This window comes from Mus caroli, unplaced genomic scaffold (genome assembly GCF_978045245.1).
Source record: "Mus caroli unplaced genomic scaffold, Mus_caroli_1 scaffold_18, whole genome shotgun sequence".
NCBI lineage: Eukaryota > Metazoa > Chordata > Mammalia > Rodentia > Muridae > Mus > Mus caroli.
This window is the reverse complement of record NW_028227273.1, coordinates 37,809,665-37,833,690: the sequence shown is the minus strand read 5'-3', so window position 1 is coordinate 37,833,690 and position 24,026 is coordinate 37,809,665. Positions and strand designations below refer to the sequence as shown.

Sequence of the window (24,026 nt, the reverse complement as noted above, 5' to 3'; positions counted from 1 at the left end):
CAAGTACTTTACCCAGTGTGTGTGTGTGTGTGTGTGTGTGTGCGTATGCATTATGCATACAGGCACCGTGTGAGTGCAGTGTCCTCTGAGGCCAGGAAGGGAACCTTGGCCCTACAGATGGTTGTGAGCTGCCATGCGATTGTTGAGACTGCAACTCGGGGCCTCTGCAGGAGCAGTACCGGCTCTTAGCCAGTGAGCCAGCTCTCCAGCCCCCTTTCTCTTTATAAATGGAGTGGAAACCGAGGCTCCAATATCTTAGAGAAGAGGAAAGAGGAGGAGATAGGGTAGAGGGAGCAATGGAGGGTCAGAAGAAGGGAGGAAGTAGAGGAGGGGACAGAAGGAAAACAAGAAAGCAGGGGGAAAAGGAGGGAGGGAGGATGGGGTAGACATGGAGATAGAGAAAGGCAGGGAGGGAGGGGAAGGATGATACAAGGTGAGAGAGGGTGGAGGTATGGAGGAGAGATAAAGGAAATGTGTGTGTGTATGTGAGAGAGAGAGAGGGAGAGAGAGAGAGAGAGAGAGGGAGGGAGGGAGGGAGGGGGAGGGAGGGGGATGGAGGGGGAGAGGGAGAGGGAGGAGAGGGAAAGAGGGAGAGGGAGAGAGACCCATGTCTCTTTCTTCTCCTCCAGTAGTACCTCAGTGTTGTCACACACACACACACACACACACACACACACACACACACACACACACACACACACACCTGTTCATACTTTTTAAAAACTAACAAAACTACCATGAAGGTCAGTGAGGTGGCTCAGTAGGTAAAGGCACTCCACACCAAGCCTGAGTCTGATCAGCAGGACCCACACTGGGAAAGAGAGGACAGATCCCCACAAGTTTTCCTCCGCCTGCCATATGCCCCTCCCTCAAACAATCTAATGTAATTTAAACAATTAAAAAGCAACAGTAATAGCTTAGAAAATTTATTCTTTTTTTCCTTGAAATGACACACATGGGCAGGGAGGTAGGACTTGGTGTAGGTTGGAGGGAGAGGTGGAAACCATGCCCCCCAACATCCCAGTTTTCCTCTCAGTCCATTGATGAGGTTCCCCTAAAGACTGAGAGGTGGAGCGGGGTACCCCAGGTCTAAGCTCAGAATCCAATCTTGAAGTGTGGAGGGTATGGGAATGTGGTGGGAGCAGGGGACTTTGTTCTCTGATAGAAAAATAGACTCCGAGTCAGCTTGGGGATACTTAATTTGCATACTGGATGCTGGGTTTCAGGAAGGATGTTGTGTGTTGGTCCTTGATTGTGACTTTCTGAGGCCTGAGCAGGACTGGCAGTGTGAGAGGCAGATGGTCCCCTTGGTGGTGTCCCTGACTTCCCCTGGTAGCTCCCAACCCATGAACAAGCAGATTCAGCCCTCCCAGAGGGACTGGGATCTGGGAGTTACTAGCCTGAAAGGAAGGCAGGGGAATGTGGAAGACATTGAAGAGAGAGGGGGACGGGGAACAAAGTGATTTGGGGGGTGGTGGTGGGAAGGGAGGTGTGTCCTAGCTGAGGTGCAGCATTCATATGTCCCATTCCTTACTGCCACTGGTCTGGGGTCTGAGCTTCTAGAAGACTCTTTGGATGGCATGCTTCCATGCATTGGGAATCAGTTCCAGGGTGTGTCTGGGATATGAGATGCTGTCACTGGGCTATTGGGATCTAGACTTGAGGAGTGACATTTGGGGTATAGGAGCAAAGACCTTGGAGTCTGAAGGTGTTTGGAAGTTTGGCCTTCTATGGATGTGGTCCAGAGAAGGGGTTGAAGGAATCTGGGATCTGGAATTTAGCAGCTGGGGCATGTGGGATCCACATGAGGGACCCTGGAGCTCTCGCACCCATGCTTCCAGGAGACAGAATCCAGTGGATTGGGACTTGGGGTCCAGTGGTGAGAGATTGAGGGTGGTGCTTGGAATGTAGACCTAGCAGTAAAAAAATGGGAGGATATGGAACCCCAAACAGGGGAAAATGTATTGGTTGGGTTAAGGGACCTGTAATTCAGGGATCCAGGGACCCAGGGGCAGAGCCCAGGATCTTGGCTTTGCCGTGTCAGGACCCTGTGGCTGAGAGTTCTTGGCTCCTAGAATCCAGGGGCTGGGCTGTGAGGCAGGTTACAGGGAACTCAGCAGCAAGTTTAGGGATCTCTGGTCCAGTGTGACATTAGGGCCCTGGGTCTGGTGCCTGAGGGCTCTGAGAGCTGGGCTATGGGGTACATGGATGAGTGCCCCCATGCTTGGGGCATTGGGGTCACCTGCTGCTGCATAGTGAGGCCCAGCACCCAGTGGGGCAGGGAAAAGCAGGGTCCAGCTTTGGGGTGTAGATGACAGGGTCAAGGTGCTTGGGAAGAAGGGTTTGGGGCCAGGGTATGGACAGTTTTACATCTCAAGTGTCAGGCTGCTGATATGTGGGGTCCAGTGGTTGGGGCTTCGAGGTCTGGTTGTGAAGTTGGGGATCAAGTCCTGGAATCCTGTGGCTCAAGTGTGGGGTGCAGTGGTACCATGGTCAGGACACAGGGCTAGGATCTGGGATTTGGGTACTGGGGTCCAGTGCCTTGGGGTGTGGGGTTAGGATCCACTGGTCAGGCCATCAGTCTCTGTGGTTGAATATATCAGCGTAGGGGATACCATGATGAAGATGAGGGAGTTTTAGGGGGACAGGCTCCCTGTCCCTCACCTGGATGTGACCCCCAGAGCCTGCTTCATGTTCTCGTAGACCACGTAGGAGATGCTCACGGCTGGAATGACCTTCATGAAGTTGGGGGCAATGCCCCGGTAGAGGCCCCATACACCCTCCTGGGACAGGATGTGTCGAAGTAGACCCACCATGGAGACCTGTGGGCCACCTTCAATGGAGGCTGGAGGTGGTTGGAAGCCTGGTAAGACCAAAGCTTCCCCATCTCATTTCTCCCTCCTACCTCACCCTAGGGCTGAGCTAGGAGGCCATTTAAACAGAAGGCAGGGGGGTGAGACAGAGGAACAGTGGGACCTACCACAAGACTCAGGGTGTCTGTGGGTCTAGGAACTGTCAATCTTAGGGACTACATTTGGGGATGAATGGATACACCAGGTATATACATCATGAGAACATGTACATGAGTCTGTGTATATTTGTCTGTGTGTGTGCATATGCACTGTGAAAGTTTGTGTGTACATGTGTGGGAGTGCATGTGTGCTTGTGTGTATGCATTGTGAGAGTGCATATATATGTGTCTGTGTGAGCATGTGTGAGAGTGCATATCTGTGACTTGTGTGGACATGTGTCAGAGTGTGTCTGTATGTGTGAGACTGCATATGTGTGTTTGTGTATAAGAGTACATATGTACAACTATATGAGAGTGCACGTGTGCGTGTGTGTGTGTGTGAGAGAGAGAGAGAGAGAGAGAGAGAGGGAGAGAGGGTGCATAAATGTATGTGTGCATGTATGAGTGTGCAGTGTGTCTTTGTGTGTGCATATGCATGTGTGAAAGTTCATATGTACATGTGTGAGTGCATAATTATGTCTGTGTGTGTAAGTGCATATGTGTTTCTGTGTGTAAGAGTACATACATGTGTCTGTATGTAAGAGTGCATGTGTGAATACATGAGTGTCTGTGTGTGACAAGAGGTGAGAAATACCCTCTTCCTTAAAGTTAATTCTCTCCTTCTCTTCAGGGCTAGTGTCTACTTTTCCTTCCATTCTCCATCCCAAAGCTGGCTGTTTGGAGGAGCCCTCTGTGGTACCTAAGCTAAGCTGGGTTCCTACCTCTTCTCCTAAATCACATCTGATCATGGGATGACTTAGGTCGCCTTTGTCCTCATCCCCAGGAATGAGGGATCTCTGTGAATTCCAGGCCAGACAGGGCCACACAGTGAGATCTTGCCTAAAAACAATGATAATATGGCCAGGTCTGCTGGCCATGCCTCTAACCCAAGCATTTGGGAGATCTTTCTGATCAAGGCCAGCCTAGGCTACATAGTGAGTTTCAGACAGTCAGGGGTACATAGTGAGACCCTGTCTCATAAAAGGAAGGAAGGAAGGAAGGAAGGAAGGAAGGAAGGAAGGAAGGAACTGACCCAGCTAACTGTCCTTCCTTGACCTTGGCTAATGTTGTTCTAAGCCACCTCCACTCCCTTATTTTCTCTCAGTTTTGAATAACAGCTCAAGTTACTGGCAGGTCCAGAAGTGCCACAATGTTGTCTGTGGTACTTCCCTGTACTTTTGACACCACTGAACTCTCAGGCCGTTAAGGTAAAAGTCTCCTTCTTCAGGGTCAGTGATGGATAAACTGAAGCCCAGACAAGAGGAAGGGTTTATGAAGGCCACCCAAACCCACAAGGATCCTGGCTCTTCCTACACAGTTACGTGAGAGCAGGTGGAACCCAAGTGGCTGGCTTTCCTACCCCAGCCTCCTGCCCACACTTCTCACCTTGGGCCTGCATTCGGGTACGGACCAGTGCCAGAGGGTAACTGGCAATCTGGCCACAGGTGCTGGAGATGGTGCCACAGGCTAGGAGCACGAGAATGCCTGGGTTAGCTGATTCGTGGCTGTACTGCTGAAGCCAGCGATTCTTCAGGGTCTAGAAGAGAAGGGAGCAGGTGGGTTCAGAGTTGCAGACGGGAAGATCCTGTTGTCAGGATCTCTGCTGCCAGCTCTGTGTACCACGGTTGGGTTCTACAGTAGACGATGTGGTTTGTCTTCCCCACTGGGCCAGTGCCACACCCCCCAGCCCTCCACTGAAGGATTCATGGCAGGCACTCCACACTGACCACGCCCCCAGCCCGCCCCTGGGGGGATTCTAAGCAGGCACTCCACACTGACCACGCCCCCAGCCCGCCCCTGGGGGATTCTAGGCAGGCCCTCCATACTGACCACGCCCCCAGCCCTCCACTGGAGGATTCTAGGCAGGCCCTCCACACTGACCACGCCCCCAGCCCGCCCCTGGGGGATTCTAGGCCCTCCACACTGACCACGCCCCCAGCCCGCCCCTGGGGGATTCTAGGTAGGCACTCCACACTGACCACGCCCCCATCCCTTCACTGGGGGATTCTAGGTGGGAGTGTTGGGGGGGTGCTCTACACCTGAGCCAGGCTCTCAGCATCACTACTTGAGCTACATCTCTTGCTTTTAAAACTTTAATTTTGGAACATGGGCTTAGTCTGTCCCATTCTGGCCTTGAAGTTTTCATCTTCTCAACCGCCCCGGTGCTGGTGCTGGTATGACAGGCTTGTGCTACCCAGCCTGGCTACTATGAGCAGTTTCCCTGTATCCCTTCCCCTTTGTTTCTTGTACTGTGTGTACCCCATGCCTAGGACCTCTGCAGTGACTGTCCACAGCAGGAAGGACTGTGCATTCAGGATCCGTTCGGGTTTTTTGTTTGTTTGGTTTGGGTTTATTTTTGTTTTTAGAGACACTGTTTCTCTGTGTAGCCCTGGCTATCCTGGAACTCTGTAGATCAGGCACACCTCAATCTAGAAATCTGCCTACCTCTGCCTCCCAAGTGCTGAGATTAAAGGTATGTGCAACCACCCTTTTGGATATATATTTTTATTTTTCGAGACAGGGTTTCTCTGTGTAGCCCTGTCTATCCTGGAACTCACTCTGTAGACCAGGCTGGCCTCGAATTCAGAAATCTGCCTGCCTCTGCCTCCCAAGTGCTGGGATTAAAGGTGTGCGCCACCACTGCCTGGCAGCCTTTTGGATTTTTAAAGATGTATGGTGGGGCTAGGATGGTGGTGGTATGGATGCCTTTAATCTCATCACTCTGGAGGCAGAAGCAGGTAGAGCTACATGAGTTTGAGGCCGGTGTGCTCTACAGATTGAGTTTCAGGACAGCCAAGGCTATATATAGAGAAACTGTGTCTCAAAACTAAACAAACCAAGGTGTAGTCTTGCTTGGCCAAGATGGGTTTCAAATGTACTATGTAGCTGAGAATGACCAATGCACATAAAATGAAAATAAATAAAAAAAAATAGGAGTGATAAATTTACAGTGAAAGAATGCTGCAGGGAATGGCAATGACAATCTGTCAATCAGGCTGCCTGGGAGGCTGAGGCAGGAGGATTGATTGTGCTGAGGAGCTTGTGATTTGCTTGGGCAATAAAGTAAAACACTGTCTATAATAAAAATGAAGAAGGAAAACTTAAAACAAAAGAAGAAGGGGCCGGGCAGATGGCTCCACAGGTAGAGATTGTGTATGAGGTAGATGGCCTGAATTCAAGTCCCATCCTCTTCACAAGCGCTGGGAGAGGTTGGGGACACCTGTAAACCCAGCCCTGGGGAGGTAGGAAGAGGATCTCTCAGGCTGGCAGGCTAGTCAGCCTGGGTGAGCCAGTAAGCAAGAGTCCCCGCCTTCCTCTTACCCCCACATTGGTGCTCACTACAACCTCAGAATATTTCATCATTGGCAGATGCCTATTCATATGGTTCCTACTTGGCAGACAAGAAACTGAGGGGAAAGAAGCCATGTGCCCAAAGCTCTAGCATTTTCTGGAGCATTCTTCCAAAATCTTCTCCCCCACCCCCACCCCGTTTCTCCTTCTTTCTCCTTTTTATTTTCTGGCTGGGGGTCTATGTGTGCTTTTGTGTATATGCTGCGGTGCATGCCCACCCAAGGACATGTGGAGGTCAGAGGTTGACATCAGGTGTCTCCCCAAACCACTGTCACCTTATCATAGGAGACAGGGCATCTCATGGAACCTGGTGCTCATTCATTGACCCCAGTGATTCTCCTGCTTCCACCTCCCGGCCCCAGGGTGGCAGATGCTCTTCCTGACATTTTATTTAGATTCTGGATCAGAACTCATGTCCTCATACTTGTGTGGTGGGTACCTTAACAACTCAGCCATCTCCCCAACTCTTTTTTTTGAGGCAGGATCTCTCTGTAGTTCTGGCCTAGAACACACAATAAAAACCAGACTGGACTCAAAACTCATAGAGAGCTACTCACCTCTGCTTCCCAAGTTTTGGGATTTAAGGCGTGCGCCTTTAATTTTTATTATATTTAATTTTCTTTACTTTTATTTTATGTGTATAGGTGTCTTGCCTCCATGTCTGTCCATATACCAAAAACAGGCAGTGTCCACGGAGGCCAGAAGAGAGAGAGAGCATCTGGTCCACTGGGACTGGAGCTCCAGGTGGCAAAGAGAGCCACTATGTGGGTGCTGAGAAAATAGATATTGAATGGGTAATTAAGAGCTGTTATGGGCTGCTGAGATGGCTCAGTGGTTAAAGGTGCTTACAGCCAAGCTAGATGGCCTACAATCAATCATTGGAACCCACGTGGTGAAAGGAGAGAACCAATCCCTTTAAGGTACCCTCTGACCTCCACACACATGCTGTGTGACACATGGACACATAAGGGCCAGAAGCATAAAAAAAAAGCTGTTCAGGGCTAGGGGGATGGCTCAGTTCCTAGAAAACCTCTGGCCGTGTAAGCATGAGACCCTGAGTTTGATCTTCAGTACCCTTGTCAAAGGCCAGTCATGGTTATGCACGACTGTAACCACACTGATGGGGATGCAGAGGCAGGAGGGGCTCACTGATGAACCCGTCTAGCCTCCTTGATGAGCCCCAGGTCCCAGTGAGGGGGGATCCTGTGTCAAAAAATAAGGTGGACAATAGCTGAGGAATGAATGACCTCAGGATCATTGTCTTCTGGCCTGGGGGTGGGGTGGGGGGAAAGAGAGAGAGAGACAGAGACAGAAAGAGAAGAAGAAGGGGGGGAGGGAAGGGAAGGGAAGGGAAGGGAAGGGAGGGGAGGGGAGGGGAGGGGAGGGGAGGGACAGGAAGGGAAGGGAAGGGAAGGGAAGGGAAGGGAAGGGAAGGGAAGGGAAGGGAAGGGAAGGGAAGGGAAGGGAAGGGAAGGGACACAAGAGTGAACTGTTCCATTGCCAGAGATAGTGATACATGCTTGTAATGTTAGTACTCAGGATGCTGAGGCAGGGGCATTACCATGAGTTCAGGCCATCATGGGATGCACAGTGAGCTCCCATATTTAAATGAACAAACAAACAAAAGAGCCAAGTTTCAGCTTGTGGAGCATTTGCCTAACATGCACGAAGCCCTGGTTTCCATCCCAGCAATACATTAACTCGGCCTGCTTGCGTAGACTTGTCATCCCAGTACTCTGGAGGGATAGTCAAGAGGATCAGAAGTCCAAACTCATCCTCAGCTACACAGCAAGTTTGAGGTCAACCAAGGCTACATAAGTCTGTCTTAAGAAAAAAGAAAAGGGCTGGTGAGATGGCTCAGTGGGTAAGAGCACCCGACTGCTCTTCCGAAGGTCCAGAGTTCAAATCCCAGCAACCACATGGTGGCTCACAACCATCCATAACGAGATCTGGTGCCCTTTTCTACAGTGTACTTACATCTAATAATAAATAAATAAATCTTAAAAAAAAAAAAGAGAGAGAGAAAAAAGCCGGCGTGGTAGCGCACGCCTTTAATCCTAGCACTTGGGAGGCAGAGGCAGGTGGATTTCTGAGTTCGAGGCCAGCCTGGTCTACAAAGTGAGTTCCAAGACAGTCAGGGCTACACAGAGAAACCCTGTCTCAAAAAACAAAACAAAACAAACAAACAAACAAAAGGTGGTGGTGGTGCTGGAGAGAAGGCTCGGCAGTTAAGAGCACTGGCTGTTCTTGCAGAGGGCCCAGGTTTAATTCTCAGCACCCACAGGGTGGCTCACAGCCATCTGTAACTCCAGCTTAGGGGATCTGGAGCCCTCTTCTAGCCTCCACAGGCACCACATGCACATCCAGGCAAACAACCATACATAATAATAGTTGAAAATAATATTTAAATAACGGGGGGGGAGAAAAATAATTTGTTGGCATAGAGGTGAGGCTAGCACCCATACATACTTTGGGGAAGATGGGCATCTCTGTGCTCACTATTCCAAGGAGCTGGAGGGGTCCCCAGTTCCTATAAAACTAAAGCTTCCATAACTCCAAGGAGGCAAATGTAAACCCCTGTGTTTCATCCCCAGCACCCCAAGAGGGAGAACGGTTCTACTATTGTTCTTATTTTGAGAAAGGGCTCTCTCTCTGTGGCCCAGGATGGCCTTCAGCTCAGAGATCCTTCTGCCTCTGCCTCCCAAAGCACGGGATTAAAGGCCTATACTACCATTACTACCATGCCTAGTTGTGGTAATTCTCCTGCATCAGCCTTCTGAGTATTGGATGACAGACACCAACCTCCATACCTAGCTTTGTGTAGCTTTTTTTCTTTTTAAAGAATTATTTATTTATTTTGTGTATATGAGTACACTGTTGCTGTCTTCAGACACACCAGAAGAGGGCATCAGATCCCATTACAGGTGGTTGTGAGCCACCATGTGGTTGCTGGGAATTGAACTCAGGACCTCCGGAAGAGTAATCAGCCAGTGATCTTAACAGCTGAACTGTGTGTGTTTGTGTGTACATATGAGTACAATGCCTTTGGAGACCAGAAGAGGGTGGTGGATTCCCTGAAGCTAGACTTAAAAGGACTTGTTAGACCTGGATGCTGGTCTGAATTTAAGTCATCTGCCACAGCCCACAGCAGCAAGGACTCTGAGCCACCTTTTTTTTTTTGTTTGTTTTTTTGTTTTTCGAGACAGGGTTTCTCTGTGTAGCCCTGGCTGTCCTGGAACTCACTTTGTAGACCAGGCTGGCCTCGAACTCAGAAATCCACCTGCCTCTGCCTCCCAAGTGCTGGGATTAAAGGTGTGTGCCATCACTGCCCAGCTCTGAGCCATCTCTTTAGTCCTCATTTTTCTATTTGGTTGTTGCTAATTTCTTAAGGCAGCAATGTTTTTAAAATGTTTTTTTGTTTGTTTGTTTTTTTCAGACAGGGTTTCTCTGTGCAGCCCTGGCTGTCCTGGAACTCACCCTGACCTTGAACTCTGAGATCTTCCTGCCTCTGCCTCCTGAGTGCTAGAATTAAAGGCATGTGCCACCACTGCTACACAAGACAAACCAGGCTATCGTGAAACTGACTACCTAGTGCAGGATGGCCTTGAACCCAGATCCTACTCCAGCTTCTCAAGTCCCATGGCGACAAGCGTGTGCCACCATGTGGAGCCAGAAACAAGGCTTTTGCAACACTGAGTGATGGGAGACACAGGCTTGATATCTGGAGGGCCTTCCCAGGGTTCCAAGACCCAACATAGTTTTCAAGCCCATGATTGCCCATCCAAGTTACAAGAAGTCTACTCAACTAGCAAGGGGTGACCTAGGCCAGATCCCAGAAGGAGAGGGGAGGGAGGGTGGTTATCCACAGACCTCGTAGACAGCTAGGTCGATTCCCGCATAGGGGATGATGCCCAGCACATTAGGCAGGTAGCCACGGTAGAAGGCGCGGGGCCCTTCACGTTCTAAGATCCGCCTTGCACAGTCCAGGAGCCCCTTGTACTGGCCGGTTCTGCGTAGAGTCAGCCGAGTCTTTAGTACCTGGGTGAGAACTCTGTTAACCACTTGAAAATTGCTTTCAGAATCACCACACCCAGGAGTGACATCACCTAGAAGTGGCTATTCCTGAAAGCAGATGTGCTAAGAGCCCAGGTGGGGCTGAGTGGGTAGAATGCCCACCTAGGGTGTAGAGAACCCTGGGTTCTATCCCCAGCACCACATAAACCAGGTGTGGTAGGTCACTGCCTGCCATCCTCGATCTCGGCAGGCATAAAATGGCCAGTTTCTATGAATACTGTGCAAACAGTTCTAACCAAGTCCCGAGGAGTTACAGCTCAAATCGAGATACCCAGACAAGCTAGACTGGAAATGGCTTTCAGTCCCAAGTCAGGCAGTTGGGGTTACAGTTAGCTCTACACACAGTGTAGAGTGGGCAATAAAAGAGTATAAGACACCTACCCTCCCGTGCTGGATCTTCCTCCAGCCCCTCCTTCTCACCTCCATGGGGTATATGATGGTTTGAGCTGTGGCCCCGGCCAGGGAACCAGCCACGAAGCGCTCCTGAACGTGCAGTGTCTCCTGTTGCCCCCGGATGGCCCGCTTGATCTGAGGGTGAAACATGGCTGTGGGACTGGGTACCTGGGAACCTTGGGGTCCTTGCATTCCAACATTCTCTGCTTGCCACAGTGCTGACCAGCAGGAGGCGTGGTGCTGGGGACCGCAAGTTAAGCCCACAAGCCCTTGTGTTTACTGTCTGCTTTTCAAAGCTGAATACCCTCTCTTCTGGACCTGTCCTACCTGTTCATAAGCCATGAATTTGATGGCAGACTCAGGGGCTATCTTGAGCACGTTGATGCCGTTGCCCCGCCAGAGGGACAAGACTCCCCCTTCTTGAATCATGTTTCTCAGGCCCCCTAGAATGTTGAGTCGGTTGGACTTTGAGGCATGGACCTGAGGGGAGAGAAGGTGGCTTTGCGGTGCCCTCCTAGGTCTCGGCCTAGATGATGGGGTGGGTCCCTTCAGGTCCTCTCACCTGCATGAATACCTTGAGTCGGTCCAGAGGAGCTGTGCCTGTCCGTGACACAGCGCCAGCCACTGCACCAGCCACCAGCTGTTTCCACCACATTCCTGTAAGTTTCTCTTGCTTGGAGAACTCATCGGGCACCGTCAGGCATTCACCGATGTCCAGGACCTGAGAACAGGGGCTGTGGATGTCATGTTCCAGCAGAGGTGGGGGATGTGCCTGGGCCCTAACTGCAGAAGTCTCCTACTGAAGAATCTACCAGATCCCACCACAAGATCCATTGATTCCACCAAAAGAGCCGCTGAGTCCTTCGAAAGGATCTGCTTTCAGTCAACTCCGCTATGGAGGGCCCTCCCTTAGAAATCCTCCCGCAAGAGTCTTCTCCAAAAAGTCTTCCTCTAGAAGTACTCTCCTAGGAGTCCTCCCCAAGGGATAGACTCCCTTCTAGAGTCCAGCAATAGATTTCCCAACAGTGGATTTTTGGGGGTGAACATCTCTGGATCTCCCGAGAGGATTGTAGTATGGCTTTTTCCTCTAGCATGAACATCATCACCCTGTGCCATTTTGAGTCAGCTATTACCGTGGCCTGGTAGCCATGGCAACAAACTGAGCAGAACAATCTGGTGATAACTGGGTCTATGGTAATGGCACTCTTTTTTTTTTTTTTTTTTTTTTGTGGAGGAGACGGTTTATTCAGCTTACACTTCCACATTGCTATTCATCACCAAAGGAAGTCAGGACAGAAACTCACACAGGGCAGGAACTTGGAGGCAGGAGCTGATGCAGAGGCCATGGAGGGGTGCTGCTTACTGGCTTGCTTCCCCTAGTTTGCTCAGTTTGCTTTATTAAAGAACTCAGGACTATCAGCCCAGGGATAGCAGCACCCACAATGGACCCTTCCAACTTGACCACTAGTTGAGAAAGTGCCTTACAGCTGGATCTCATAGAGGCATTTCCTCAAAGCAGTCTCCTTTCCCCGTGATAACTCCAGCTTGTGTTAAGTTGACACACAAAACCATCCAGTAGGGATGGCCGGTAATGGCACTCTTGATACCCACTAGGGTGTGAGAGATGGGGGCCCAGGATGTATCCTGGAAGTCTACTCAGTGTCCCAGCCCAGAACACTAACAAGGAAGCAGAAGGCTAACAAAGATTCCATGCTGCAGATTTCACCAGGTCACCAACCAGGATGGGGTGGGACTCAGCAGTGCTGCAGCTGTTTAGGGTACCCCAGGTCCTGTAAGTGACCCCTCACTGTGCTCTGCAATTAAGCTGAAGAAACTCACGGGCTCACCACGTGGGACCTTGGCGAGATCCTCACTTTGGTCTGTTGTTACCTAACCTGGAGTAAATCGATGCTTACTGACATCTCCCCAGAAAAAGCAAACACAACAAGGACCATGTCCAATCCCACAGATTGATCTGCCAGACACCACAAGATCCTTAGTGATTCCCACCTTGGTGCAAGAGCTGACCTCCCTCCCCATTCCCATGGACTCTTTCCATCTTTAACATACAGTGTCTGTTTGTATCTTTCCATCAGCCCCAGGAGCCTTGGAGCAGATGATGAGCACCTGGTACCTGGCAGTTATGTGGGTCAAGTGTGGGAATGCCATTTGGTGTATTTTCTTCCCCCTAACCACGATTCCTACTAGAGCTGTCCCTGGAGTCTAAGCAAGACCAAAAGGTTCTGAGCAGATAGCAGAAGTGTCCATCAGTGGTTACCAGGCGCCTGAACCCCAGATGGAACAATAAAGGCACAAAACTTCATTGAAAGAGTACCCCCCCCAGACACTGACAACACCTTTAGGGTCTTGGCCCAGAACTCCTGAGCCCTGGGGAGAAGCTGGAGCTAGCCCCTACCCTGTAGGTAGCCCCCAACTTACTGTAGAATGCTTCCAGAAATACAGGACATCCTCCACGTTCTCCAGAGAGTGCAGCAGAAAGTGGTCTCGCCATTCCTGCCAATCAATGGTCATGGTGCCATCGCGGTCCATGCTAGAGGTAGGGTTGGCACAGGTTCAGTGGTCTGGGCTGGAGGAGATGGGTGCCGCTAGCGTTCATGGGTTTGGGGAGCACAGAATTCGCTGCCATTCTATAGCACTGGCATATCTGAGATAGGGTCTCACTCTAAAGTCCAGTCTGGTTTGGAATTCTCAGCACCCCTTCTGCCTTAGTACTTGAGTGCTACGACATGCCCATGACAGTTTGGGGCGGAGCAGGGTCTTACTCTGGAGACCAGGTTGGCCTCGAACTCATGGCAGTCCTTCTACATAGCTTTCCATGTGCTACCTGGCTAAAGCGCTTTACAACATTAAAATATATATTTATTTTAAAGCGTGTGTATGTGATGTGTGTGTGTGGCACGTGAGGCTTCAGGTGTTCAGTCCTCTGAAGCTGTAATTACAGTGGTTGTGAGCCACCTGACTTGGGTGCTAGGACTCAGACTCTGCTAAAAGAATCATACATACTCTTAACGCAGTTTCTCTCTCTAGCCCTGTTTCACCGAGTCAGGCTATTCCTCTATAGCCCAGGCTGGCGCGGGTCTCAGCAATCCTCCCACCTCAGCCTCCTTAGTGCTGGATTATAGAGCTGAACCATCATGTCTAAATGTGGTGTGACTGCCCACATGTGCCATGGCTTGCATGTAGCGGTCAGAGGACAACCTGCTGGGTTGATTCTCACCTTCCAACCTCGTGGGTTTTGGGGATCAAACTGTCTTCATCAGGATTGAGGGGCAAGCGCCCTGACCTACTGCTACATCTTGCTAGCCTCACTTGCCTGGCTTTTGGGGATTTTTTTTTTTTTTTTTTTTGGATCAAGTCTCATTCTGTAGTCCAAGTTGTCCTCAAACTCATGGCAATCCTCCTGCCTTGGCTTCTCAAGTGCTAGAATGACAGGTTGAGGCTTCAGGTACTGTCTAGTCACATTGTTTGGCTGGCTCCCATGTGTAAATCCTTTAGACCAACCCTATGGGGCTAGCTGTATTACCAGTCTTTTTCAGGGCCGGATAGGGTCATCAGTCCACTAGCCTAAGATCTGTTTGACTCCAAAGTCGAACTTTTTATTTCTGCCCTCCCTGTCAACCCAGTCTGGGGCTCAGAGGACAGTGCTATCTGGCAGGATATGGGGTAGGGTAGGGGTGGGGTGGTGGTGAAATTCCAAGGGCCCAAATCTCCAATAACTCACCTGTGTAGGATTTTCTCTGCTTGCTCCAGTGAGATGGAGATACCTAGTGCGCGGAAGCTCTGTTGAATCTCAGAGACATCTATGTGACCTGGAAAAGGGGAGCCCCAGGAGACACCCAATCCATACATAGGCTGGACTGGGAGATCCAGAAGCCCTTGTGTGTGTGTGCTTCTGTGTGCGTGTGGATGAAGAGGCCAGAGGTCGATGGCTGTCTTTCTCCATCTTTCTTTTGAGACAGGGTCTCTTCCTGAACCTGGAGTCCAGTGACTTATCTGGAAGTCTAACCCTAAGATCCACCTCACCACCTCCAGTCTCCACCTCACCGGTGCTGGGTCACAGGTGGGCACCACTATACCTAGCTTTTTTTTTTTTAAGTTTTTTTTTTTTTTTTTAGATGTTTACTTATTGTTATACATAAGTACACTGTAGCTGTCTTCAGATACCATAAGAGGGCATCAGATCTCATTATGGGTGGTTGTGAGCCACCATGTGGTTGCTGGGATTTGAACTCACGACCTTTGGAAGAGCAGTCGGTGCTCTTATCCACTGAACCATCTCACCAGCCCCATACCTAGCTTTTTAACACAGGTGCGGGGGTTTGAACTCAAGTCCCTCTCTGACTTGAGTCAGCTCCTCAGCCTCATGGGAGACTCCTCCCACCTCTCCTTTGAGCCAGGGTTTCTCTGTGTAGCCCTGGTGTCCTGAAACTCACTCTGTAGACCAGGCTGGCCTTGAACTCAGACATCTGCCTGCCCCTCTGCCTCCTAAGTGCTGGGATCAAAGTTGTTTCCCACCATGGTAAGGAGACAGGTTCTTATACAGGTTGTGGGGGCTGCTCAGGGTTGAAACTGGGTGATATTGGAGAGTTCTCTATTCCAGGAGTGAATGAGTGAGTTCAGGGGTGATCACAGAGGTACCTATGTTACAAGGGACTAAAGCAATATTTGATCATTATTCATTTTCTTCATCTCCCCCTCTCCAAGGCTGGGCTTACAGGCATGTACCTCTGCATGTTCATGGGGACAAGGGATTGAGCTTAGGAACTTGTGGCTTTGTGGCAACCACGTTACCCCTGATCTAGCTCTCCAACTTTAAGGCAATACTTAAGGAACCCAGAAGATGCTTGGTCAAGGGTCTATCCTTGTATTTGAGGGTCTCTGAACCAACTATACTGTCTGAAAAGAAATGTGTATGGGCAGAGAGAGGGGTCCGACTGCAAAAGGGATAGGAGGTGGGATGGGCCAGTTCAGGCTCAAATCACCTAGTTGCAGCTGAGAACTCCCAAAATAGTCCATGAGTCAGAAGCAGCCCTCCCCATTCCCCCGGTGCTTCGGGTACTAACCCATTTGTCCATTCCCCAGCTTAGAGCCCATCTCACCATCTTGGTTCCGGTCAAGGCTGTGAAACATGAGCAGAAGGCGCTGCTCCCGTTCCTGCAGGTAGCGAGTAAACTCCTCCAGGCTGAGGCCACCATCAGGATCAGCATCCCAGTCAGAGGAGACGCCCTAGCAGAGGAAAAAAGGGGACACAGGGACTCCAGCACACTGCACCCCTACAGGGTGTGTGTGGGAAAGACAACTAGAATATGCCTCATGCCTCAGGAGCTCAGAGCCCCCGTTCCTCATGGAAGGGAGCAGCCCCAGGCCATAACAAGAATCTGCCTCTTGTCTCAGTCCCTAGGCAGACTGAGGACTCTACAGAGTCACAGAGGCAGTTCAAGGTCATAGTACTGGGAAGTGGCGACCTGGGGGCACTTTTTGGTCATTTTTGAGATACCTGTCTCATGTAGCCCAGGCTAGCCTCACATTCTCTGTACTGTAGGACGAGACCTTGAACTCTGATTCTCTCTCATTACCTTGTTTCCCAAACCTGCCCACCCAGCTTTTCCTTATAAAATCCTGTCTCCTTGGCAGTCTTGTTGAGTGTGTGTGTGTGTGTGTGTGTGTGTGTGGTTGTCCTGTTAGAAACAGTCCAGTCCTGGTTCATATAAGGCCCAATAGCCATGGGGCCTCTTTATATTCCTATCTAAAAGTTGGACCTTAGACTCAAGGTCAACAAAAATGCAATAGGTCTGTTTTAGGGAAGGCTAGGGACTCCATGTCCCCTGTCACACGGAGAAAGGGCCAGTTTTTGCTGCTCCCCACTGCCACCTCCCATACTGGAGCTAGAACCTAGGACCTTTGCACATGCCAGGAAAGCACTTTACTGCTAAACTGCACCCCTACCTCAAATTCCTTCCTAGACAGGTCAGACCCCAGTAGAAGCAGAGTGGCCTCAGATGGACTGACTCCCTCCTAGCTGGAGCAGCCTGGGGCAACTGGCCAGGTCCGGGAAAGAGCCGGCTGGCAGCAAATGTAAATAAGAGACTAGGAGAGCTGGCTAGGGGCTCTGTGTGTGCTCCAGCAAGGATGTGAAGTTGTGTTAACTGCAGGTGGGAGCGGGTCACCCCTCGGATTGTGCACAGAGCAGAGGAGGGTTTGGCTCTGGGCCGTGGAGGGGAGAGCGTCCCGCTCTGCAGTCCATCCCCCCAGTAGGCATCCCACAGGGGGTGGGGGAGGGGGCGGGGGGGAGGGGCCGCTGGGTCCTGGCAACCGCAGCCACTGCAGGCCTGGAGCCTTGGCAGCCTTGTTTCGCGACGACGTCAGGCCAGACGCGAGTGGACAGAGGGAAGGGAACCTAGATAGAGGTGGTGGGGTCCAGCCAACAGGTAGCCTGTGGCTGCTGCAGCCGCGGCATTAAGGGGCACCGGTTACGGCGCGGGCGGATCCTGCCGCGGTGGTCGCTGCCCATAGTACCTGCTGTGCACGGTCCGGATCTCCCCTTCCCAGCCTGGCCAGCCCCTGGCGCAACTCGTGCACGTCCACGCGGCCATCCTTGTTGCTGTCTAGTTCCTCGAATAGGCGACCCCAGCGCTGCCGCCGCTCCGCGTCGCCTGAGCCCCCCCGCATGGCGCCCGCCCAGGGGGGAGGGGAGGCCCCGCAGCGACGGCCTCGGCGGGGGCTTTCTGGCTCCCCCTCCCCCCCGGGGTCCCCACAAGGCCAGCTCCCGCGCCCACCCGCACCGCAGCCTCTTCGGTGCGGGGCCGAGCTCCGGCACTTGCTGGAAGTGATAAATGCTAGTCGTCCCCGCCCGCGCCAGAACTTGGTCTCCTCCTCCGACCCGCATTACTTGGGGGAGGGGGCTGGGGGCGGAGCAGGGGGCGTGGGGAAGCATTCTAGGAGGCTCTGGTTTTGCACATCTGACAACGCATTCCTGGGACGGTAGGAGAGGCAACCGTCTTAGTACTCTGCTTGCCTCAGTTTACCCTTTTTTCCTTAAATGGTTTTGGTAGGGAATTGTCAGGAATTGGATTCGTAATCTTGTTCATTTACACCTTCCTCTCTAACGGATCCCTTATCAGAAATTCAGGTTTTTGCTTCTCCCAGGACTACGCAAAGAATTCTGAACCAGTTTAAAAGCTTCTTTCGCCCGCCTGCTCTAGTCAGATTCCCCAGTCGATGACAGAAACAGCAGATCAACAAAGAGGTGTGGGCTCCCTCCCCAACACTTCATTCCGCCCGCGCGCCTCCTTTTCTTGGTGACACGCAAGAGAGAGAAACGCAAGGTCAACGAGCGGCGCGGCTGCAAAGTTAAATCCTTATTGGCCAATGCGCCCGAGCTGCGCCGGTCCGCACTACCTAGGCGGGGCTTCCCGGTTGACCCACCGCGGCCTCCTGTCCCGCAGCTCGCAGCCCGCTAGGCGTTCTTAAAGTGGCCGCGCCCCAATTCAGACTCTCTGAAGGCTGCTCTTTGCAGACCTGCCTGGAAAGGGAGTCGCGGACCAGTATCTCCCGCGCCACTAAAGATAACGATCAGGAGGAGGGGCTCTGGAGGCGGGGCCTCAGCCGGCGGCTGTGGTTGCACCTGCTGAAGTCCCGCCCACAAGTTTCGGGTGCAGTTTCTCGTCTCACCGTCAGGGGGAAGGGCGTCCGTCTGACCGCGAGTAATAAATAATAGCTCACATTGAGTGCGTTGCGCATGCCAGAGCCCTTCACTCGCTGCTCAGTACCGAACCTACCCCAAACCCTGTGAGGTAGGTAGGTGGCACTAGCTTTTCCCACGCTACAGTGGAGAAATCAAAAGCTTCAAATCTTAGTCTGGATTCCCATTTAGGGCCAGAGCAGAGATTTAAACAGATTTTAAACCACCACTCCCAGGAAGGGACGACGCCTCTTTTACTTTTTTTTTTTTTTTTTCTTGTTCAAAGACACAGTCTCTCTATGTAGCCACGGAATTTACTATGTAGACCGGGCTGATCTGGAACTCACAGAGCTCCACCTGGGATCTAAGGCGTATGCTACACTACAATGGGTGTTGTATATGTATATAGCCTTGTATGTGCTAGATAAACTAGCCACTGAACTCCAGCTGCAGCTCTATGGCTATTGTTGTTATTGTCCTTTTGAGTTCTCTGGAGCCTAGCTGGCCTTGAATGTGCAGCAGTTCGCCTGCTTCGGAATCCCAGTTGCTGGGAAGGCAATCGCGTGCCATCATATCCGGTTCATGACCACCTTTTTTACCCAAAGATACATCCAGAGGTCATGCGGTCCCCACCCAGGCTGTGCCCATACATGTGTGGTGAACAGGTGAAAGTCCCACCCACCCCCTCTACCAGCTACCAGATGTTTCCATGCATAAGTGTTTTTTTGTGGATGCCGTGGGACATCGCTACTTCTGCGCAGACGCCCCAAATCCATGCTTCCTCACAGACACTTCCCTGGCAGGTGGACCTCATACGGATATTCTTCAGTGTGAACATAAGGCCTTCCGTTAAGCTGGGCAAGATTCTGCACAGGTCTTTGTCCGGGTGTCTTTTTATTTTTTTCTCTACCGCACGGGTTTAATCTAAGCAGGTGTTCTGATTACACGCTGACTACAAGCCTACATGTATCTTTCTACAAAACTAGTCCTGTACAGGTTGGTTGGTTTTTTGATTATGGGATGAAAATGGAACCCAGGGGTCTCAGGCATGCTAAGGAGGAATTCATAGCTGAGTAAGGGGCGATCCAATCACTAAGACATTCTTGGCAGGCGACCTTCACTAGGCCATTTTAGGCGGGGGTTCTGGCCCCGAGCCACGCTCCCAGCCCCTTTTACTTTTGAAATAGGGTTTGCTCAGGCTGGCTTTGAACTTGGGGTCCTCCTGCCTCAGCCTCCAGAATACATTTAGAATACAGGTTAGCATTCCCAGGTCTGACTTCAGGGAATTCTTCAGTGAGTTCTTCAGTGTTTCCCATTGGAGCCCGCCCCTTACAAGTGTGTATCGTTCTGGAGTGTCGCCACGCCCCCCCGGCGGGGTATGCACCCCTGTGCTTACACCTGCTCACTTCCGCCCTCTGCGGTGCTCGGGGTCGCAATGGGGTTCCCGTTACAGGTGCTCCGGCGGCGCGGCCCCGCCCTCTTCGCCCCGCCCCTCTCAGCCAGGCTCAGGTGCACAAGCCGGAAGTGCGCTCTTTGCCCAGGTGGGTGACTAAACTTTCCGGGTCACGTGAGCGGGCGGGGCGGGTGGGATCTGGAGCGACCGGGTGAAGGACGGAGACTCCGGGTTCCAGCTGGGAACCCGGGATTGGGAACCTGAGCGAAGTCCCTCTCAGACGCTGGAGTCAGGTAGGGAGGCAGGGCGCGCAGCCTGTCCTGTCCCCACCTCCTCCTTCTCTTTTCCTGGCCCAAGAATGCGGTCGGGGAGTTAATCTTTAATCTCTGACCCTTGGCGCCGAGGGCGGGGAGCGCACTCCAAGATTGGGTTGCCTGTCGCTGGGCCCCGAGTCTGAGTCCAGCCCCTCACCCTATGCTGCGCCCTCTCCCCCCCCTGGTCTGGTCCCCAGGTCCTGGGTCGCAGGTGCCCTCCTCGACCCAAGATGCGGTAGGAATTGGCGCCTTGGGGAAGTCCTGTCCTTGGCGTCACCAACTCGTCGCCTAAACTCATGGCGACCCCAGGCCTGGGGCTGCTCTTGGCGTTTGGTTTGCCGATGCTGCCCTCCGGCTGGAGCGTAACAGGTAGGTACTGTCCGGGGCAGCGCTCGGGTGGGAGGAGGGTTCCCGGGTTGAACTCAGAAGTGCCGGGCTTTTGCGACCCAGAGAGGGCGACAGGTCTGAGGAATGAGCTTGGAATGTGTTTGGAGACCAAGTTTGAAAGCTTCAGGGCTGAATTTCAAATTAGTTTAGCTGACCTGCGAACTTTTTTTTTTCCAGTTTTTTTTTTTTTTTTTAAACGTTGCTGAGGCTCGAACCAGCGTTTTTCTGAACGCTCCGTACCCGCAGCCTAGAATTCCTGAGTCCTTAAGTCTTGTGGAATTTAGGAGCTGGGGGTTGTTGGGCAGAGCCCAGAGGTGGAGGAGGGGAGGGAGAGCCTGGGCACCTGAGTCTGCATAGTTGAGAGTCTTAAGCAGTCAGGGGGACCTGGAGGGAGCCCAGCTGACAGGGCTGGCCCTCCGTAGGTGTGGACCCAGCCAAACCTTCCCTCAGTCTCTCTAGTTCCAGTTTCGGGAGCCTGGGGGTGGGGGGCCTTGTGAGTCACACACTCCTGGGAAAGGTTGAGCCCCGCCCAGGTCCTTAAGGGTTCTGGGCCAGAGTGATGGTGGAGGGGGACGCGGTTCTGGAAGCCATCTATTCTAATAGGCTAACAATGGTGACTCTGGGTGGCCAGATTATTCCCTGCTGGGTTGAGGGTGGCCAGAGAAACCAGCATCACACCCGAGGGTGGAGTGGGTGGCCTGGCTGTACTTGCTGCCTCAATTTCAGCTGGAGACTTTGGAAGGCGGTTTGCAAGGTCTGACTGAGTGGTGTGTAAGTGATATCTAGTGAAAAAGACCCCAGCATGGACTTTTTTTTTTTTTTTCTCTTTCTGTTCCACAGCACCGGACCCTTTCACAAATAGCACAACTCAACCCCCAGGCGATGAGTCCAACGGGGGCCTGGTGAGTTGGGAAGGTGTAAGAAGGAAGAGCTGGTGTGTGAGACCAGAGTAGTATGGGACAAGTGGAGAGACATTACTATTAAAAGGCCATGTGCACCGGGCGGTGGTGGTGCACGCCTTTAATCCCAGCACTTGGGAGGCAGAGGCAGGCAGATTTCTGAGTTCGAGGCCAGCCTGGTCTACAGAGTGAGTTCCGGGACAGCCAGGGCTATACAGAGAAACCCTGTCCAAAAAAAAAAAAAAAAAAAAAAAAAGCCATGTGCTAGGCAGATGCTCTGACTTTTAAATTATTTTTTATTGCCTGGGCAGTGGTGGCACACACCTTTAATCCCAGCTCTTGGGAGGCAGAAGCAGGTGGATTTCTGAGTTCAAGGTCAGCCAGGTCTACCGGGCTACACAGAGAAACCCTGTCTTGAAAAACAAAACAAATATATATATACACACACACCATATATATATATATATCATATATACATATCATATATATATGTTTAATATATATATGGTTTAGTGTAGCTCAGGCTGGCCTCAAACTTCCTCTGTAGTCAGATGACCTTGGATCTTGGATTCTGGATCCTTCTGCTGGGTTAACATGTGTCCACTATCATGCTGGGTCTATGGGGTGCTAGGAGTCAAACCCAGAGTTTTGTGCACGACAGGCAAGCACTCTACCCACAAAGCCACGCCAGTGGGACTTCTCTGTCCCAGACAGAAGGTAGCAAGCCATCTCTCCATAACAGTGGACAAGAAATTGTGTCTTGCTGGGAGTGGTAACCCATACATTCCAGGAAGAGAGAGAGGCAGGTGGAGTTCAAGGCCAGCCTGTTCTACATAGTGAATTCCAGGCTAGCCAGGGCTACTATGAGACCGTCTCATAACCAAACACAGTGTCTTGCCTGATGGGCATGGTGATACATACATGTCACCCTAGCACTCAGGAGACTGAGACAGGAGGATTGCCACAATTTAAGAACAGCCTGGGGGTGGGGTGGGGGCTGGTGAGATGGCTCAGCAGGTAAGAGCACCCGACTGCTCTTCCAAAGGTCCTTAGTTCAAATCCCAGCAACCACATGGTGGCTCACAACCATCCGTAACAAGATCTGACTCCCTCTTCTGGTGTGTCTGAAGACAGCTACAGTGTACTTACATGTAATAAATAAATAAATCTTTAAAAAAAAAAAAAAACAAAAAAACAGCAGCCTGGGGTATAGATGAGACCATGTGACAATAAAAACTCTGGGTGTGGTGGCACACACCTGTATTCCCAGTACCTGCTTTGTGGAGGAGGAAGAGGAGGAGGAGGAAGGAAGCAAGTTTAGGAGTATTCTTAGCTATATAGTAAGTTCAAGATTATAGGAGACTTTGAACAAACAACACAAAAGACAGGAAAAAAGAAGGAAAACCAAGAGAATTGTATCTGGTCAGAAGCTCGGACACTCATAGTGTGGAAGGGACAGGACAGAGGTACTGGGTACCAGTGCTCGAGGTGCTGAAGGAGGCTGTTTCTCAGTTTGAAAACAGTCCAGAAACCCCACCCAGAAAGCAGACAGGGTGACAGGAGCCCTGGTGGGTGACTTAGGCAGGGTGACTCCATGCAGTTTGGTCACACCTGTCCACTCTCCCTCTCTTTACAGTCTTCAGGGGCTATTGTAGCCATCACTGTGGTCTTTTCCATTCTGGGAGTCGTCCTTCTAGCAGTGGGGCTGTTTCTGCTCATGCGAAAACTTCGGGAAAAGCGGCAGACAGAGGGCACCTACCGGCCCAGCAGTGAGGAGCAGGTGGGTGCCCGTGCTCCACCACCCCCCAACCTCAAGCTGCCCCCGGAGGAGCGGCTCATCTGAACACAGGGGTGTCGGCCAATAGGCCATCATCACTACCAACGCCTGGGACTGCCTTGGCACGCCCTACCACACAGCAGCCACCTCGGAGACGCGCCAGCCTCCAGTGACTCAGGAGGACTTGGGTTGGGAACTCTGGGGCATCTAGCTGGTGGGCTATGCAGCATTGCTACCTCTGCTTGGCTCTGCATGAAACTGGGGGTGCTGGGGCCAGGGGAGGCCTTACTGCCTCACCATTTACCTCATAGGACCTTGCCTCTGCTATGTCTCCTACTGTGACTGCAGGCCCAACAAACCTCCTGTCCTTTCTTTCAGTTTTCCCACGCAGCAGCTGAGGCCCGGGCCCCCCAGGACTCCAAGGAGCCAGTGCGGGGCTGCCTGCCCATCTAGCTCCTCCCCTCCTTCCCTGTCATCCATCTTCCCTTCCTTGCTGTGTGACCCTGTGGGAAGGCAACGCCCTCTTTGGGCAATCAGACTCACCCAATGCTTAAGAATAGAAGGGAAGAAAGTTCTTCAAAGACCTTGACTTTGAAGGCAAGCAGGATGGGACTGCTCACTTTTTATATATTTATATGAAATTGATAGGGACAATAAAGGTTTTTTGTTTTTGTGGTATGAGATAAAGATTTTAGCTGTAAGCTCTTTGGGGTCCTTATGGGCTGG

The 24,026-nt window shown here is 51.6% G+C and overlaps 2 protein-coding genes across 3 annotated transcripts; one reads left to right on the top strand and one right to left on the bottom strand.

Annotated features, from left to right (window-relative positions):
- Positions 1 to 913: 913 nt before the first annotated feature.
- On the bottom strand, positions 914 to 17,713 carry Slc25a23 (solute carrier family 25 member 23). Of its 2 annotated transcripts, XM_021149900.2 has the most exons (10): positions 17,366 to 17,711; positions 15,949 to 16,075; positions 14,571 to 14,658; positions 13,268 to 13,379; positions 11,391 to 11,549; positions 11,156 to 11,308; positions 10,856 to 10,963; positions 10,232 to 10,399; positions 4,397 to 4,547; positions 914 to 2,845 (listed from the first exon to the last, which is right to left on the bottom strand). In XM_021149900.2, exons 1-10 carry the CDS (start codon positions 17,516 to 17,518, stop codon positions 2,661 to 2,663), a joined length of 1,404 nt encoding a protein of 467 aa, XP_021005559.1. In that variant the 5' UTR covers positions 17,519 to 17,711; the 3' UTR covers positions 914 to 2,660. The 2 variants fall into 2 exon arrangements, with proteins under 2 accessions (XP_021005559.1, XP_021005560.1); XM_021149901.3 differs by lacking the exons at positions 914 to 2,845; positions 4,397 to 4,547 and adding an exon at positions 6,901 to 7,132 and having other exon boundaries at positions 17,366 to 17,713.
- Positions 17,714 to 20,104: 2,391 nt separating this feature from the next.
- Positions 20,105 to 23,978, top strand: Crb3 (crumbs cell polarity complex component 3). The gene is made up of 5 exons (XM_021149910.3): positions 20,105 to 20,216; positions 20,435 to 20,606; positions 21,465 to 21,526; positions 23,160 to 23,303; positions 23,679 to 23,978. The coding sequence occupies exons 2-5, from the start codon at positions 20,534 to 20,536 to the stop codon at positions 23,751 to 23,753; spliced, it is 354 nt and encodes a 117-aa protein (XP_021005569.1). The 5' UTR covers positions 20,105 to 20,216; positions 20,435 to 20,533; the 3' UTR covers positions 23,754 to 23,978.
- The last annotated feature ends 48 nt before the right edge of the window (positions 23,979 to 24,026 follow it).